General features: G+C 37.6%; 1 protein-coding gene across 1 annotated transcript in view; it reads right to left on the bottom strand.

Annotated features, from left to right (window-relative positions):
* notch2 (notch receptor 2) overlaps positions 1 to 12,831 on the bottom strand; it is a 57,242-nt gene extending 44,411 nt beyond the window's left edge. The window contains exon 1 of the mRNA XM_038279042.1: positions 12,487 to 12,831. Within this exon, the coding sequence (XP_038134970.1) occupies positions 12,487 to 12,559 (73 nt within the window). The 5' untranslated portion in view covers positions 12,560 to 12,831. The remainder of the gene's footprint in view (positions 1 to 12,486) is intronic.
* Positions 12,832 to 15,603: the final 2,772 nt, after the last annotated feature.

Genomic DNA, 15,603 nt, shown 5'->3' with positions numbered 1-15,603 from the left:
TTTATTTTAATACATATACCGGTACATTTTTGTTAAGACTATTATACTTGAATATATGACATGATAAATAGAAGGCTTCAGATAGACCCAGTGATCTGTGACCGGTGATCAGTGATTTTGTTTTCTTTGCTCTGCACTTTAAGTTTAAGTACACTTTAAGTTTGTGTAAATTAACAATGACAGATTTTTTGTATCTTATTTATATGGCTTATTTGTTAAGCTCTAAGCTGTTTAAGATGTTTCTAGTAAAATGTTGAACGTTTCTTGTCAATAAAAGTACAGTTGACAATTCACAATACATTATCTTCTGTTAATTTTAATACATATACATTTTTGTTAAGACTTAAAATTGAATAGAAGGCTTCAGATAGACCCAGTGATCGGTGACTGGTGATCGGTGATCGGTATCAACCAATACTGCTTTCAGCAATAGGTGATCGGCCCCAAAAATCCTGATCGGAGCACCCTTAAATACAAGCCTACTTTCCAAAAGAAGATTTGCAATTTTTCCACTATGTCAGACTCACCACCGGTAAGTGAAAATGGGGACGAGCACGTAGAACGGTCTTACCTAAATAACACCAGAATGATTGACAATTAGGAGGACCACTTATTTTGACGATCCACCCTGGAAAAGAACATCCTCCACTGTACCTTTAAGCTGGATGCAGGTTGCTTCTGAGTATTCAAAAAAAGTCATTATGAATATAACGCATTGTTTGCTATATCAGACCCATTTAAAATGGACAGGCTTGACGTCACATCCGCAAAACAGCGAGTGAACTGCCGACCCGGAGTACATTCAGGGAAAATAAGTTATAGGTTAATAGATGCGTCAGTGCTGAACTACTCTCATCAAAATATGTTTTGCTTGTAATCAAAGGGCTGTTGTAAAGATATTTCTTTGTAAAGACAAAATGTCTCTTTCAATTTTAACAATTAAAACTACAAACATATTATCTCAAAATCTTAGTACTGGAATCAGGACAACCAAGACTTTGCCATAAGTTAGTAGGAATAAAGAAATGTCTGATAAAGAAACATGCTTGTTTCTATCTTCAGTTTAACATTGAGATTATTGTCATGCTTTATTTACCACCAACTATTCACATAATTAGGATAATAGCAGAGGGAGTTCTAGGAAACCACATCGCCCCTGGTTTCTGATGGAGGACATTTCTGGAAGGGCCGAGTTTGAAACTTTATCAGAAAGTAGTATTTAATAAAGAAATAAAACATAAAAGTAGCTTTATGTGGAAAGTGCAAATAACATGTTCTAAAAAGTATAATATAGAGGGAAAATAAAACCTAACAATCCCCCATTTTCATGAGATTTGAGTTCAAAGAAGTAGGAAAAGAAGTTAGTATAGCAAAGCCAAAAGTCAGCTCTTTTGTTAATCCATGTTTTTCTAATATAAATAAACCAGGTCCTCGCCCTTAACATTGCGAAACACTTTCCAGTAGTTATGAGACAGACAAGGCACTTATTTAAAAAGCTTTTCTGTATGGATGCATTGTTTATAATAAGACTTGCACCAACAGGACTTTTCTCTTTAAATAAATGTACCGTATTTTCACGACCATAAGGCGCACCGGACTAAAAGGCGCACTCTCAGTTATGTGTCCCATTTCTGTATTTAACACACACATAAGGCGCACCGGACTATAGGGCGCGTTTTTTATATACAGGTACAAGTCCTCTACTACCTTTAAATACCTCTACTGCGTATTTAAAAATACAGCGGGGGCAAAACTGAGTATGACTGTGCTTTATTCATGCATTTATTACAAAGTATTAATCAAACCTGGCAGCTGGCCGTGAGACAGAGACATCGCAGATGACACAGCGCTGTGATCACTCCTAAATTAACTTAAAATCCTGAAACCTGCTGACGGAATATGTTCGCTTTTATTGCCGGTATCCTGGTGCCTGCAGCTAAAATTATTTAGATGAAAAACACCTGCCAGCAGCCGCGGTGAACCCCAGGCTGCCCAGCCTACAGGCTGCTGATGAAGAGATTTCTGCTGTCAGCGCACCGCTGGTATGTGGGGGTCTGAGCGCCTCCGACAGAAATAGATAATCTGGATGAACTGACTGCAATTATTAAGTTTTCAGGTGGACTTTCTCACTTAAAAACATATTAAAACTACTTTATTCCCACTGATCACAGCAAATATAGCTGCAAGATTTAGATTATTTAGATGAAAAAACACCTGCCAGCCACCGGGATGAAGAGGAGGAGACGCGCCGGGGATGCTGTTGAATTAAGTTTTCAGGGAGAAAAATACAGCGGGAGCAAAACTGAGTATGATTGTGCTTTATTCATGTATTTATTACAAAGTATTAATCAAACCCATCAAAGTCATCATCCTCTGTTTCTGAATAAAACAGCTGCGCTAAATCAGAAATGCCAATTTCCCCTTCTTCGCTGTCAGTCACTTTCCGTGCAGCGCAGCTCCTCAGAAATAATGCCGGCTTTTGCGAAAGCTTGAACAACAGAGCCAGCAGACACTTTAGTCCAAGCATCTACAATCCATCCGCAAACTGTGGCGTAATCTGCCCGGCGCTGCCTTCTTATCCTGAAACTGTGGTCTCCGTCGGTCATCCATCGCTCCCACGCCGCTTGCAGCCTTACTTCGAACGGCTGCTTCACACAGATGTCGAGCGGTTGAAGCTCCTTTGTCAGACCCCCGGGATAACGGCGAGCACAGCGTTCATTTGATTCACCTTTTTTTCACATCGGCTGTGAGATGGGCACGCAGCGATGGTGATGCGTGGAAAAAAACCACCTAGTCTTCTCACATACACCTGCCTCAGCCACGCATCCATCCAGCCTTTTCCATTTGCGTTAATATCATATGTCATCAGAGCGCTGTCTGTCTCGCTGGCAGCTCCCAGATCAGCTTCTCTGATTGGTTGATGCGGCGCGTCCAGCAGCAAAACTTCAATTTTTCCATCTCGAGCAGCAGAAGCGCGGCGCTTCAGATGCTTAAACGCTCCCGACCTGCTGCACCAAAATGCGCTGCGGGACCTTTTGCTGCACCTATATGCGCGTTAACCATTGACTTTGCATGTAAACTCGCTGCTTCTGCTGCACCTGCTGGGTCCGGTTCACACCGATGTCGAGCAGCGTTAATTTGTTTCCCCATGTTTTTCACATCAGCTGTGAGATGGGCACGCATGGAGTTACATATTAACAGCGATGGTGAGGGGTGGAAAAAAAACACCTGGTCTCCTTACATTCAGCCACTCTTTCATCATCTCCTCAATGAGGTGGTCTCAAAAGTCGCAGTTACAACACACATAAGGCACACCGCACCATAGGGCGCACCGCACATTTTGAGGGAAAAAAAAGACGTTTAAGTGCGCCTTATAGTCGTGAAAATACGGTACATAATATAACAAATTGATAAAATAAAATACATATTTTTTTGTTAAAATGCAAAGGACTATGTGATGAAATTGATCAAGCCATTTGTACATCTTGAATATTTTAGTAGCTCTTGGATAACAAATCAGTGTATTTACACTGTGCTAGTATCAAAAACATGTCACAACCTGTGTGATAAGGTGGCATACCGGCCTATCACAGATACTGGGAGATACAGGTGATGAATGCTTGTGGTATGAATTCTTCAGCACATCTCAAATCACAGCTGAACAGTTACTGTTTTTTGCTGTTTATGGTGTTAGTTTTTAAAGCACTCTATTGAAAAACAATTGTGTTAGTAAAGAGTAAAAAGAAAATAAAGTTTAAAAAAAAGTTTAGTGTTTCAAGTTTAAAGCTGTAGATTGATGTCTGTGTCCTTTCAGCTGCTCCCTTACTCAGGGGTCCCCAGAACAATTCATTATGACTTGTTCACAGAGATTTTTCGTTTGATGCCCTTCATGACGCAACAGGTAGTCAAACCTAGGTCCCTTGCATTACAGCACTTCACCATGGCAAAGGTGCTAAAAGCTGTAGATCAATATGGGGAAGCAATTATGAAACTAGACAAAAGGCTGTTCTCAAATGGCAGTCCCTGACTACTTGCAGATATCCATACAGAAGAGGGCAGGAAGTTGTTGGCGCTGAGTGAGGAAGTAACCCCATTTCCTGGAATTGCTCCTCAAGCCTCTTCATCTAGCAAGGTAAAAAAAAAAACAATGTTGCCTTGGTAATTTGCAATAAAATACTTTTAGCTCAGCATGTAGCAGAGAGAGAGAGTAAAGGAGAAACCTCAAACTCAACGCCTCCCCCCTGAAGGGAGCTTTCCAGGCCCACACAAACGGCAACCAGAGAATCTCAGCCTAAACCTCACGCAGGCTTCAAGTATTCATTTCAGTTCTGCATCAGATTCAGGGTGGTGTCTAACTGTAGAGGTAGATAAGCCAGCCAAATCAGGTAATTCATGTGATTAACTGGGATGTCTGAAGCTAATTCATAAGAATCCCCCCCTCCAAAACTTTAAAGTCTTCTTAAATCCTGATCTACTACGGAATGAATGTGCACAGGAATATCCCTGTCTTCTGTGACTAAATCAATCACACAAGTTCCTGCACAAACACAGTAACACACCACGACAGGCCACATACATAAAGGCAGGTTATTAGTTTTGAAAGATAAAGGGGCGATTTAAATGAGGTATAAAAGAAAACTATTAAGCTCAAATCTAATGTGATCCTGCGAAACACATGGAAAACTAAGGAGAGTTTTAGCAGAATATAAAGTTGGGCTGAGCTGTTTTGAAACACCAGGACACCAGAACATACTGTTGTGCACATGTTACTGTCAGTGTGCGTCAGAGTGTGATTACAGAAAGAGACAAAAAACAAGGTGAGCAGTCCAGAAAAGACAAATGTAGGGAATTTCCCCACCCTTTTCAGATTCAAATTTATCCTCCTTTCAAAGCATTATGTCTAATCATTTCACTTCATTTTAAACCTGCTGGATAAACCTGATGCATATTAAGACAATCGTCTTTATCAGCATGTTTCAAAAAAGCTAATTCTCACACACTAAAGCTGCGTTGTCAACCTGCAATCTTGACCAACACTATATCAGCTAAATATTTTAGCTCATAAACTATAAAGAGACATTCGAGCTGCAAATTCTGATATCTGTTTATTATAAGTATTGAACAAGAATATTTTACTATCCGATTCAAATTAAAATGTGATTCATTTTAATAGAGAAATTATTTTCTAGGCAACCATTTCCAAATACATTAACTTTGATGCCTTGATCCTTTTTCTTTTGTTCATTTTCCTCTGTATTTCTGTTGTTAGTATAGCAAGCAACATTGCAGATTCAACAAATGACTTCAACGGCACCAGATAGGCTTGGATTACATACCCGTCACAAGATATCCCACAGTTTTAAAATATCCACCATGCTCTCATGCTTTAAAGCCCTTTTCATAATTTGACCCTAACTTTTAGTTGCACGAATAAAAAGAAATAATCTGCCATAATATCAGCTTCACAAATGGTAGTCAATATTCCATTGTCCATGTTGTCTTTTGATTTTTTGTATCCATACTAAAAAATTAAGATACTGTTAAAATAATGAAGTACCAATTACCTGAATTCTGCTTTTTCACATAATAAGTTCTGATATCAAGCCATCAACACACCGCAATAAACTAGCCGAAATAACAGACCCAAACTAAAGTTAATGTAGCGCACCGAAAGTAAGAATTCTGAGAGAATAAGAAACCTTTAAAACATATGCGAAAGAAGATATTCTAAGTCACATCATTTCAAACAGCCACAATGTGTCAGTCCAATCTGGAGTTCAGTAAATAATGCAGTTATGTGGGCTTGCTCAATAAAAATCTTTGTCTTCCAGGACTCAGGCCAAAGCTTGATGCAGATAAATCACATTTCACACCACGCTTCAGCAAGAGTCAAATGGAAGTAAACCATGGATGGCACAATTGCTGGTCTTTGTCGGCTTGCACAAGGCAGCACATACAAACACCTAAACAGATGCACATACGCACGGTGGTTTGCCTACTGTTCGCACTGGGGTAAAATATGCAGCCATATGTATGCCCACACCCAGCGAGTAGCACCAGGTCGTGTGGCACAACAATGACACCTACGCTCGTTCAAGAAGAAGAACACTGTAGGGCCACTGATCTGTCAAACTGCTCGCATCTGCCTCACTAAGCTGGGATCCACTCTGCTTATTTTGGGTAATTCTGACAGCAATAATTTCAGAGCAATTACTTTTCCGAACAGTCTCGAACATCAAAAAAATGCTTTGTTACATTCACCATAGAGGTAATGTTTTCATTGCCGTTAGTTTGTCTGTTTTCAAAATAACTAAAAAAGTTTCAGATTTCTCTGAAATTTTTAGAGAATGTGCGTATTGTGACTGGCAACAAATTATAACATTTTAGTAAGGATCCGGATCACCACCTGGATCTAAGAATTTTTTGAAAGATTTTGTAGATACAGGTATGAACTTAAGGTGTAAGCTGCAATATGTCTGAGAAATTAGCGACTTGGCGAAGTTCTGCGTTTTCAGGTGTGATTCTAGTTTATCAATTCTTCGTAATCTAATCAAGGCATATTTTCTCGATATTATGCACTAGAAAATTATCATATGCAACAACCTAATGCATGAAAAGCATGACAAAAACCACAAAGAAATAATAAATTGAGATAATACAAAGCATAATGTCAATTTAATAAGAAATGTGTAAGCAGCAGTGTTTGTACCATGGGAAATGATGTAATGATTTATAGATCATCTTAATTTAGTTAGTAGGACAGGGTTTAGCTCATTGCATTAAATGAAAATACAATTTAGCTCTTCATACATCAACAGCAAAAATAGAGAAATGGAAGGGACTTGAGTTGGGAGTTTCTATATAAATGAACAGGAGGTAAAGACTTGTAAAAACGTCACAAAAAGAATCAGTGTTATTTCCAGTAAATTTTAGTCAGGCATTCCCCATTACCACATAGTGGGTCAAATAAAACATAAGTTATCATCTTTTCACATTGTTCACCCCTAATCACTGACTGCACATAAACTACACATTCATGATTTATTTTTTGGCAATCTCACTGAAAACATTTGGCTTCACTGCTGCCCCAGCCATGAAGCAAATCAAAACTTCAGGACAACATTGCTAAAAAAGAAAAGACCACAAATAGATGATGATATAAGTTAAAGTAAAAAAAAAGAAAAAAAAAAGAAAAAACACAAGTACAATTTACTCAGAGTACAGTAGAAATGCAAGGTATCTCTAAAAATACCTATTTTTGTAGGTTCTCCTTTCCTTACATAATTTGCTTTTTTTAAAGTTAATACTGTTTGATTGTAAGAGTCTTTAAAACATGTCAAAAACTTTAGGTTACTAATCAGATAAATTTTGTTTTAGCTTACTCTCTAAGAGTTGCATGCCATGCATTCATGCATCCATAACCAGCTTACATGGTCATAATGTTAACAACATTTATGGAACAAATGCCCTTTGCAACAAATATAAGTGATGAGTAACATTTGGGTAGCAGAGACAACAAAGACAATAATAATGTTGCCTTTCTGAATATTTTACTGTCAAAAACTATATATCTGAACATGCGTAGCTATGAGAGGTAAATCATACTGAAGTTACCAGTATCAAGGAGCGAGGTTATGGTTAAAATAATAAAAAACTCTTAGAGATAACATAGAATGTTTTAAGTGCTTTAAATAAGATGTTGGAGAATGTGATCGAGAGGTTTATGTCTGGGTGTACGATGCAGCACCCCAACCTGTTGTTGTGCACAGCCAGTCAACTTGCTGAAAAATAGCTATTTTACATTTTAAGACAAGTATACCCATTTGATATACACTATATTGCCAAAAGTATTTGCTCACCCATCCAAATTATTGGAATCAGGTGTTCCAATCACTTCCATGGCCACAGGTGTATAAATTCAAGCACCTAGGCATGCAGACTGTTTTTACAAACATTTGTGAAAGAATGGGTCGCTCTCAGGAGCTCAGTGAATTCCAGCGTGGAACTGTGATAGGATGCCACCTGTGCAACAAATCCAGTCGTGAAATTTCCTCGCTCCTAAATATTCCACAGTCAACTGTCAGCTGTATTATAAGAAAATGGAAGTGTTTGGGAACGACAGCAACTCAGCCACGAAGTGGTAGGCCACGTAAACTGACGGAGCGGGGTCAGCGGATGCTGAAGCGCATAGTGCGAAGAGGTCGCCAACTTTCTGCAGAGTCAATCACTACAGACCTCCAAACTTCATGTGGCCTTCAGATTAGCTCAAGAACAGTGCGCAGAGAGCTTCATGGAATGGGTTTCATGGTCGAGCAGCTGCATCCAAGCCATACATCACCAAGTGCAATGCAAAGCGTCGGATGCGGTGGTGTAAAGCACGCCGCCACTGGACTCTAGAGCAGTGGAGACGCGTTCTCTGGAGTGACGAATCGCGCTTCTCCATCTGGCAATCTGATGGACGGGTCTGGGTTTGGCGGTTGCCAGGAGAACGGTACTTGTCTGACTGCATTGTGCCAAGTGTAAAGTTTGGTGGAGGGGGGATTATGGTGTGGGGTTGTTTTTCAGGAGCTGGGCTTGGCCCCTTAGTTCCAGTGAAAGGAACTCTGAATGCTTCAGCATACCAAGACATTTTGGACAATTCCATGCTCCCAACTTTGTGGGAACAGTTTGGAGCTGGCCCCTTCCTCTTCCAACATGACTGTGCACCAGTGCACAAAGCAAGGTCCATAAAGACATGGATGACAGAGTCTGGTGTGGATGAACTTGACTGGCCTGCACAGAGTCCTGACCTCAACCCGATAGAACACCTTTGGGATGAATTAGAGTGGAGACTGAGAGCCAGGCCTTCTCGTCCAACATCAGTGTGCGACCTCACAAATGCGCTTCTGGAAGAATGGTCAAAAATTCCCATAAACACACTCCTAAACCTTGTGGACAGCCTTCCCAGAAGAGTTGAAGCTGTTCTAGCTGCAAAGGGTGGACCGACGTCATATTGAACCCTATGGATTAGGAACGGGATGTCACTTAAGCTCATATGTGAGTCAAGGCAGGTGAGCAAATACTTTTGGCAATATAGTGTATCTCAATTGTTAAAACAAAAAATGAAAAAAAAAATGACAAAAGAGAGTCATGATGTTGAAATTAAAGGACCGTCAGCCATCACATGTATTAAGGTTACTGATTTTTTAGCTTCTGTTTAGGAAGCTACAAGCACTGTGTGTGTTGAGCACTGGACAACAGATCGGCTACCAAAGCCCATTTAACTAGCAACATAATAAAGCTTGTTATGGTTATGGTTGTGTTATTCCACCAGGAAAACAGCAGCGTAAATGTAAAATAGCATGGAAATTATTTCTAGCTTCTTATCTACAGCTAATGGCCATGTATTAATCTTTTTTAGCACAGATATAAGAGACACTTTAACACAAAAAGCAATGACCTCAATGACAAAAAGAAAGCAGAATCATCACAAATTTTACAACATCAGCAAAAAATAAATGCTGCATTTATTAAGTAACTACTTTAAAACTAAATAGAGGTATCTTCTCTTTCCAATAATCATTAAAGCTGTCTAAATGTAAAAAAAAAAAGGATCCATGTAAAAATTTTCTGCAGTTAAAAAAAAAAAAGCAGATCCATTAGGGGTTAAAACCTAAAGGAGGCAACTGTTTTAAAATGGAAAGGCATGCTGCAGTGTCTAAAACAATCATTAGCAGGTAAAAGCACAAAAAACAAAAAAGAAAAGTAAGCCTTTGTGCACCAAGTGGAAATGTGTGTGTGTGTGTTTAAGAGAAAGGAGGAGAGGGAAACAACAGAGAAGGGAGGAATGTCAAACACCAACAGCATTCCAGTGTTTCTCCTTGCACAGCCTGCAGCCCTTTACATTGTGTTTTTCCTCTTTTGTCTGATATCACTATTCATAATTCACCTACAGTGCATGAAAAATACAGCACGAATAAGTGAAGAAGAAAAAAACAACAACCATCACACAAAATTAAGCTAAATGGTTTCAAAAAATTGTGATAATAAATACATTTTACTAGCCTGACGTAGTCCGACTCAATTCTAGTCAGAATATGAGTCTGATACTGCTCCATAGAGCTGTGATTATGGGGCGTGTTTCGAACGAACCAGGAAAAAAAATGCCTCTGCACTCAATTGGATAGATCTACAACCAATAAGAGCAACGGAGTGCGTGACGTATGTTAAGCGAGGCATAGTTGTTGTCCACAAAAATCAAAGCGTGCAGTTTCGCGTTTCTCTGTTCCTCTTTTAAAATTAATTTGCTGTCGATATCTTCTAGAACAGACCTAATAGCAGAATCTACTCACCCAAACTCTCCAGCGGCAGCCATTGTTGTTGTCACCCTAGCGCGCTTTGGTCACGTGGTTGATTACATTAGTGTTGATCATCTGTCCATCATCGTATAAAGTCCGCCCTGACAATTTGATTGGATCGCCTGACAGTGGGCTTTAATACTCGCGCTACTATGGAGCAGAGCCAGACCGAACTTCCCCGAACTCAAACCTTGTGGGCGGGACTAAGTTCTGACTGGCACCCAGGCTAACATTTTACCATTTGGGTACACTGAAACACTGGGTAGTGTATTGCTATTTTCTATCTGCAACCAAACTGTTTTGTTATAATCGCTTTGTGTTTAATTCTTATTGTAATTAGGCACTTTTTCAAATAATGAGGAGATAAATAAAAACAAACATCAGATGCTTTTTATTGAATTGTTACCGGGTTTAAACCATGCATCCTTTAATTGCTTTAATTGTCCTTGTATAGACCCAATGACTCATTCTTCAGCAAGCCAAGTCAATTTCTACTGGATAGTTTAGAAGCAAAGCAATGAAAACATGTTTCCCATGTATTAAACCTATAAAAGATAACAGACTATAAACCCAGTTATACAAAATCACCAAAAATGCAACATGGTGAAGGGGGAAAATGATGAGCACCTCTGAACAGACATGTAAAATACCCTTTAAAATTGATGAGGTTACAGTCATCAGAAATCTAAATACTGAGAAAGATTAAACTTCACAGATGAGATTTTATCTTCTACATTTTTCTGTTTTTAGACCCAACAAACTGCAAATCTTTACTTTTCCAGCTTGTTATTAAAGGTGACACGAAACACTAAAATATTCAATTCTGATGTCATTTAATATTTAAATGATTACATCAGTTTCTTTTAATCATCACTCGCCTCTTTTCCATCATCATTTCCCTAACCCTTTCCATATATTTAAGCATTATTATTTCACATCCGTATCTATTTTGATCTAAATATCAAGCTCAGTGAGACTTTATTCTACTGGATATATCTGTTATTTGCAAGCAAAAAATGTATAAATATCACCTGAAATACAGTAGCCTGAATAATTTTGCATCCTTCACTAGCGTGATGTTGCACATATAGATACTGGTTGCATTGACCTCTATGCTTGATCATATAATACAACAGGATTATGTTTTCAAATGGAAATTTAAAGCTGTGAAATAAGAAGTTTATCACCTACAACATGTTCACAATCCAATATGGCTGCCTATCAAACCTTAAAGAAAACAACAACAAAAAAGAAACCTATATTCAAAAGAAAATGTGTGTAGAGAGTTATTATATTCACATATTACCTGATCTCTACACAGCTATTCATAACTGAATGGTTGTATGAAAAAAGTAAAACAGAGAACCTAAACATTTTAATAATAAATCAATCCTAATCAGTAAGAAAACAAAAATCCTTAATCAGAAGGTCAGATTTCAAAGAAAAGCAAAAACTTGAACAGACCAGGAAAGGCCTGATCAGTGCATCTCTAAACTTCACCCTTGCTGTCCCTTTTATCCCACACACTGAGAAAATATGCACTTGACATTTCAACTGGTTCAAAACGTGCCAGGTAGCTGATAGAACAGAAAAGCCCAATGCCTTTGGAAAGTATGCAACATAAAACCCATTTAGTATCCACCTCATCCTTTCTGACAGTTTTTCTGCTTCATCACAGCAGCCTAATGAAGGTTAAATGTCCATTTTGAATTATTTTCATCTAGATGTAAACATCTGGACAGTGGTGCAACGCTGCTCAGATTAATACCGTAATGTATGGATAAAATAGAACTAATCATATTCCTTTCCAGCGTTTTAAGAGAAAGGCAACCATTTTAAGCAACTGAAACCCAAACTTAACAAAAAAAAGTTTATGTTTTGTTAAACGTATAGGTAAATCTATAGATTTTACGTGACGAAAAAAGTTGCGCCAAAATGGGTCTCGCTTAAATTAGGAGGATTTTAATTTACTAACTTTTTTCGACACAGGTCGCCTAACTATAAAGTCAGAAAGAGGCAAACAGGCGGTGAGCGAGAAAGAGAGATGCTTTGCGTGCCCCATGTCCCACAGATGCCGAGGCAACAAAACGTGTTTAATACCAACTATAAACTACCACCAAAACATGTCTTCGACAGGTAGAAAACTTACCTAGAGATAACGGCGGGAAGAAGACGCCCAGGACAAGAACCGTGCCTAAGAAGAAGCCGGGTATGTTTTCCATATCTTCTGTAAAATCCACATAGGGCAGCCAGCCCAAAATTTGAGCTGTCTCCCTTCAACGGTTACTTCTCGGTAAAAAAAATGCCTTACTATGAGGGTTAACGCTAAATCCAAATGGTTAAAAACAACTTAAGCGCCTACTTACATAATACCACTACTTGTCTACATGCGCTCTATTAGCTGTTACTTTAAAAAAGTTTAAAAGATATCGTCCCCAAAAAGAGTTGGCTTCATCCTCGCAGTCGCGGCGCTGAGAAAGTCTCGCACCTCTTTACGCTGAAGTCAACACGCCTCCAAAACTCATATCCTTCCGCTCAAAGTCACAGGATCTATTCGTCGAATTAAAAAAAGATAATTAAAGTATTTACACCCAAGATCTTTATTTGAATAGGGTACCTTTCAAAACGTTTTTAAATACGTGAGATGACTTATGTTTTGCTTGGAATATGTGGTGTAAAGAAAAAATGAAAAGAAAAGAAAAGAAAAAAGAAGTAGTCGTTCTCAGTTTTGTCGTGGCGGAGGAATTTTTTTTTCTCATTTTTCTACTTCTGGCGGAGTCTGCTATGACTCAAAGTTAACCCGTTCTATGAGTTCTTTTTCCTCTTCTCACCGTAAAATGCGCGTTTCCTTTATTTTCTTTTTACACATACCCCTTTCTCTCTGCTTTTTAAGTTACCTTTACTTATCGCAGTTATTATCATAGTACTTAGGGTTGCACCGAGGTGCCAATCACTGCGTTCAGGTAATTTGAGCTGCAAAAAAAACAACAACCAAAGTTTTACATAGAACGCAGTGCATTAAAGGGACTACATCTCTTTTGTGCATAAGGGTTTAAAACTGTTTTATTTGTGTTGGTTATATAATATTCCATTTTATCTCAGTAGATTCATATGATTTCTATGCACAATTTGTGTGGATGATAAAAAACTGATATGAAAAAAAGAGGTTCTTCAAAAGCATCAGCATCTGCATTGAATCCTGCACAATAAATTAGATTAATGTTAAATAAAAATAAAAATAAATCATTGATTATGTGACAAACATCTGGATGATGAACAAACCTGTTTGAATGGATGGTTGAAATAAAAATATCAGCATTAACATGATTCTATATGTGTCAAAATGTTTAAACTGATTGATTGATTGAATTTATTGATCTTACAGCAGAGAAATTAACTCGTTACATCCGCTCAAATAGGGAAAAAGAGAAGAAGAAGGTGCCAAAGGAAGAAAAAGGTGCATGGAGTATATACAGTATATACAGTGCGTCCACATATGACAGATGAAGTGTTTTTTGTTTTTTTTTTCCTTTCTTTTTATAGTATTATACAGGGTTATTGCACCGGGTATTTACATGGGTATTTATATAGATGGATATTTATATATAGCTATTGCACTGGGTATCAAATTTAAAGAAACAGGTTATTGCACGTGGTATTAATAAGTAATTGTACATTATACATTGCACAAGTTATGCCATTGTAGCATTGTAAACTGACAATTCATTGCAGCACTTCAGCTTCAGCATCCAAAAAAAAAATGAAAAATGAATTTCACTTTGCTTAAGCTCTCCAAATAAAGATATTTCCTTTAAATGGTCCACTTTTGTTTTACTAACAAGGCTTCGGTCAAGTGAAGTTCCGGACTCTGGAGGCCATTTTTTCCTGAAATCAGCAAAACTACTTATCTGAAATTTGGTGCATGCTGACTCTCTTTTATGATAAAACTTAAAGCTTTAGCTCTCTTACAAATGCATGGAGGCTTTGAATGTAAATTGATTAGTTTCTGGACAGGTTTGTGATTTATTTGTCAACAAAAAACAATCTCTTTGTACCAATTAAACAAATGTAATCCCAGATAATGAAGCTGCTACCTCTATGTTTTATTATGTTAATGTTTCTAAACACTAAAATGAAAATGAAACACCTTTACAAATCTTTAGTGTAGATACATGAAACAAAGGTTTGCTTTTTTCACATGTAAAGCACAACTTATACTAATAGATCATCTTTGAATTCCTTCAGTGTGATGTTTTCAGCAGCCATTCTGGCCCCTTTCTCATCAGTTTTTCAAAATGTCTAGTTTAAAACATTAGTATTGTATTATATTGTCTTCAATCATAAAGGTATACACTTGCAAACAAATATGTACATCTACTGTTTAAAAAGTCATATGACTATATGATTTCCTAGCTGTCTGGCATTAAATACAAATACATGTTTTCTTATCGCTGAAATTATTTGCTAAATCCTTTTTGTATCAGTAGTATTCAGTTAATTTCTAACTTCAGTATAATACACAGATTTCCCTAATATTTGGTTAAATTCCCTTATAAGATGTAAGGAAAAAATTGGGATGAACTGCTTAACTATGGGTAAGGACTCTATTATCAGTTATAGTGAAGGTATTTGATGATTCACATGTTTCTCTCTGGGACAAAAACCCCTCCCCCTCCTTAGCCTGAAATTATCCTTAGAAATCTAGAAACCTGGAGGTAACTATCTTCCTTATATCTTCACTTATTTCTTGATTTTCTCATTAAGTCGCTCAATAGCAGTGCCAAAGGTATTCACAAACGCAGTTATTCAATTAAAGTTAATTAAAGTGTTTATTATCTTTATGATTGTAATGATTTTTCTCTTTTTTTCTGGGTTGTTTTTTTTTCTTCAATTTATGGTACTTCAGAACACTGAATTATGCAATTTAATAGTTTCCTCCAGCAAACATAAATTGAAAAGTTGCAGTATACTGTTACGTTTTTATGTTTAATTCTTGTTCCCTTAAAGCCCATTTTCCAATTTTATTCTATTCAAACAAATAAATGTTTGTCGTCTTCTTTTCATTGTATAAAATGGGATGCACTGCTAATAAATCTTTTCCTTACAAGAAATTTTGACACCTGCACCCCAGGTAACTCAGTTTGGATTAAGCTCTTGCAGAAGATTGATGGAAATTACTTTATATGTTTAGAGCTTCCTTTGATTTGAAGTCCATTAAACAAATCCAGGTGAAAAGCTGCTCAAACCAAAACATCTTATTACACAT

The sequence above is a fragment of the Cyprinodon tularosa genome, unplaced genomic scaffold (genome assembly GCF_016077235.1).
Source record: "Cyprinodon tularosa strain WSP-4 unplaced genomic scaffold, ASM1607723v1 ctg147, whole genome shotgun sequence".
In the NCBI taxonomy this organism is placed as follows: Eukaryota; Metazoa; Chordata; class Actinopteri; order Cyprinodontiformes; family Cyprinodontidae; genus Cyprinodon; species Cyprinodon tularosa.
The sequence above is the reverse complement of the archived record's forward strand: the minus strand, read 5'-3'. Positions and strand labels throughout refer to the sequence as shown.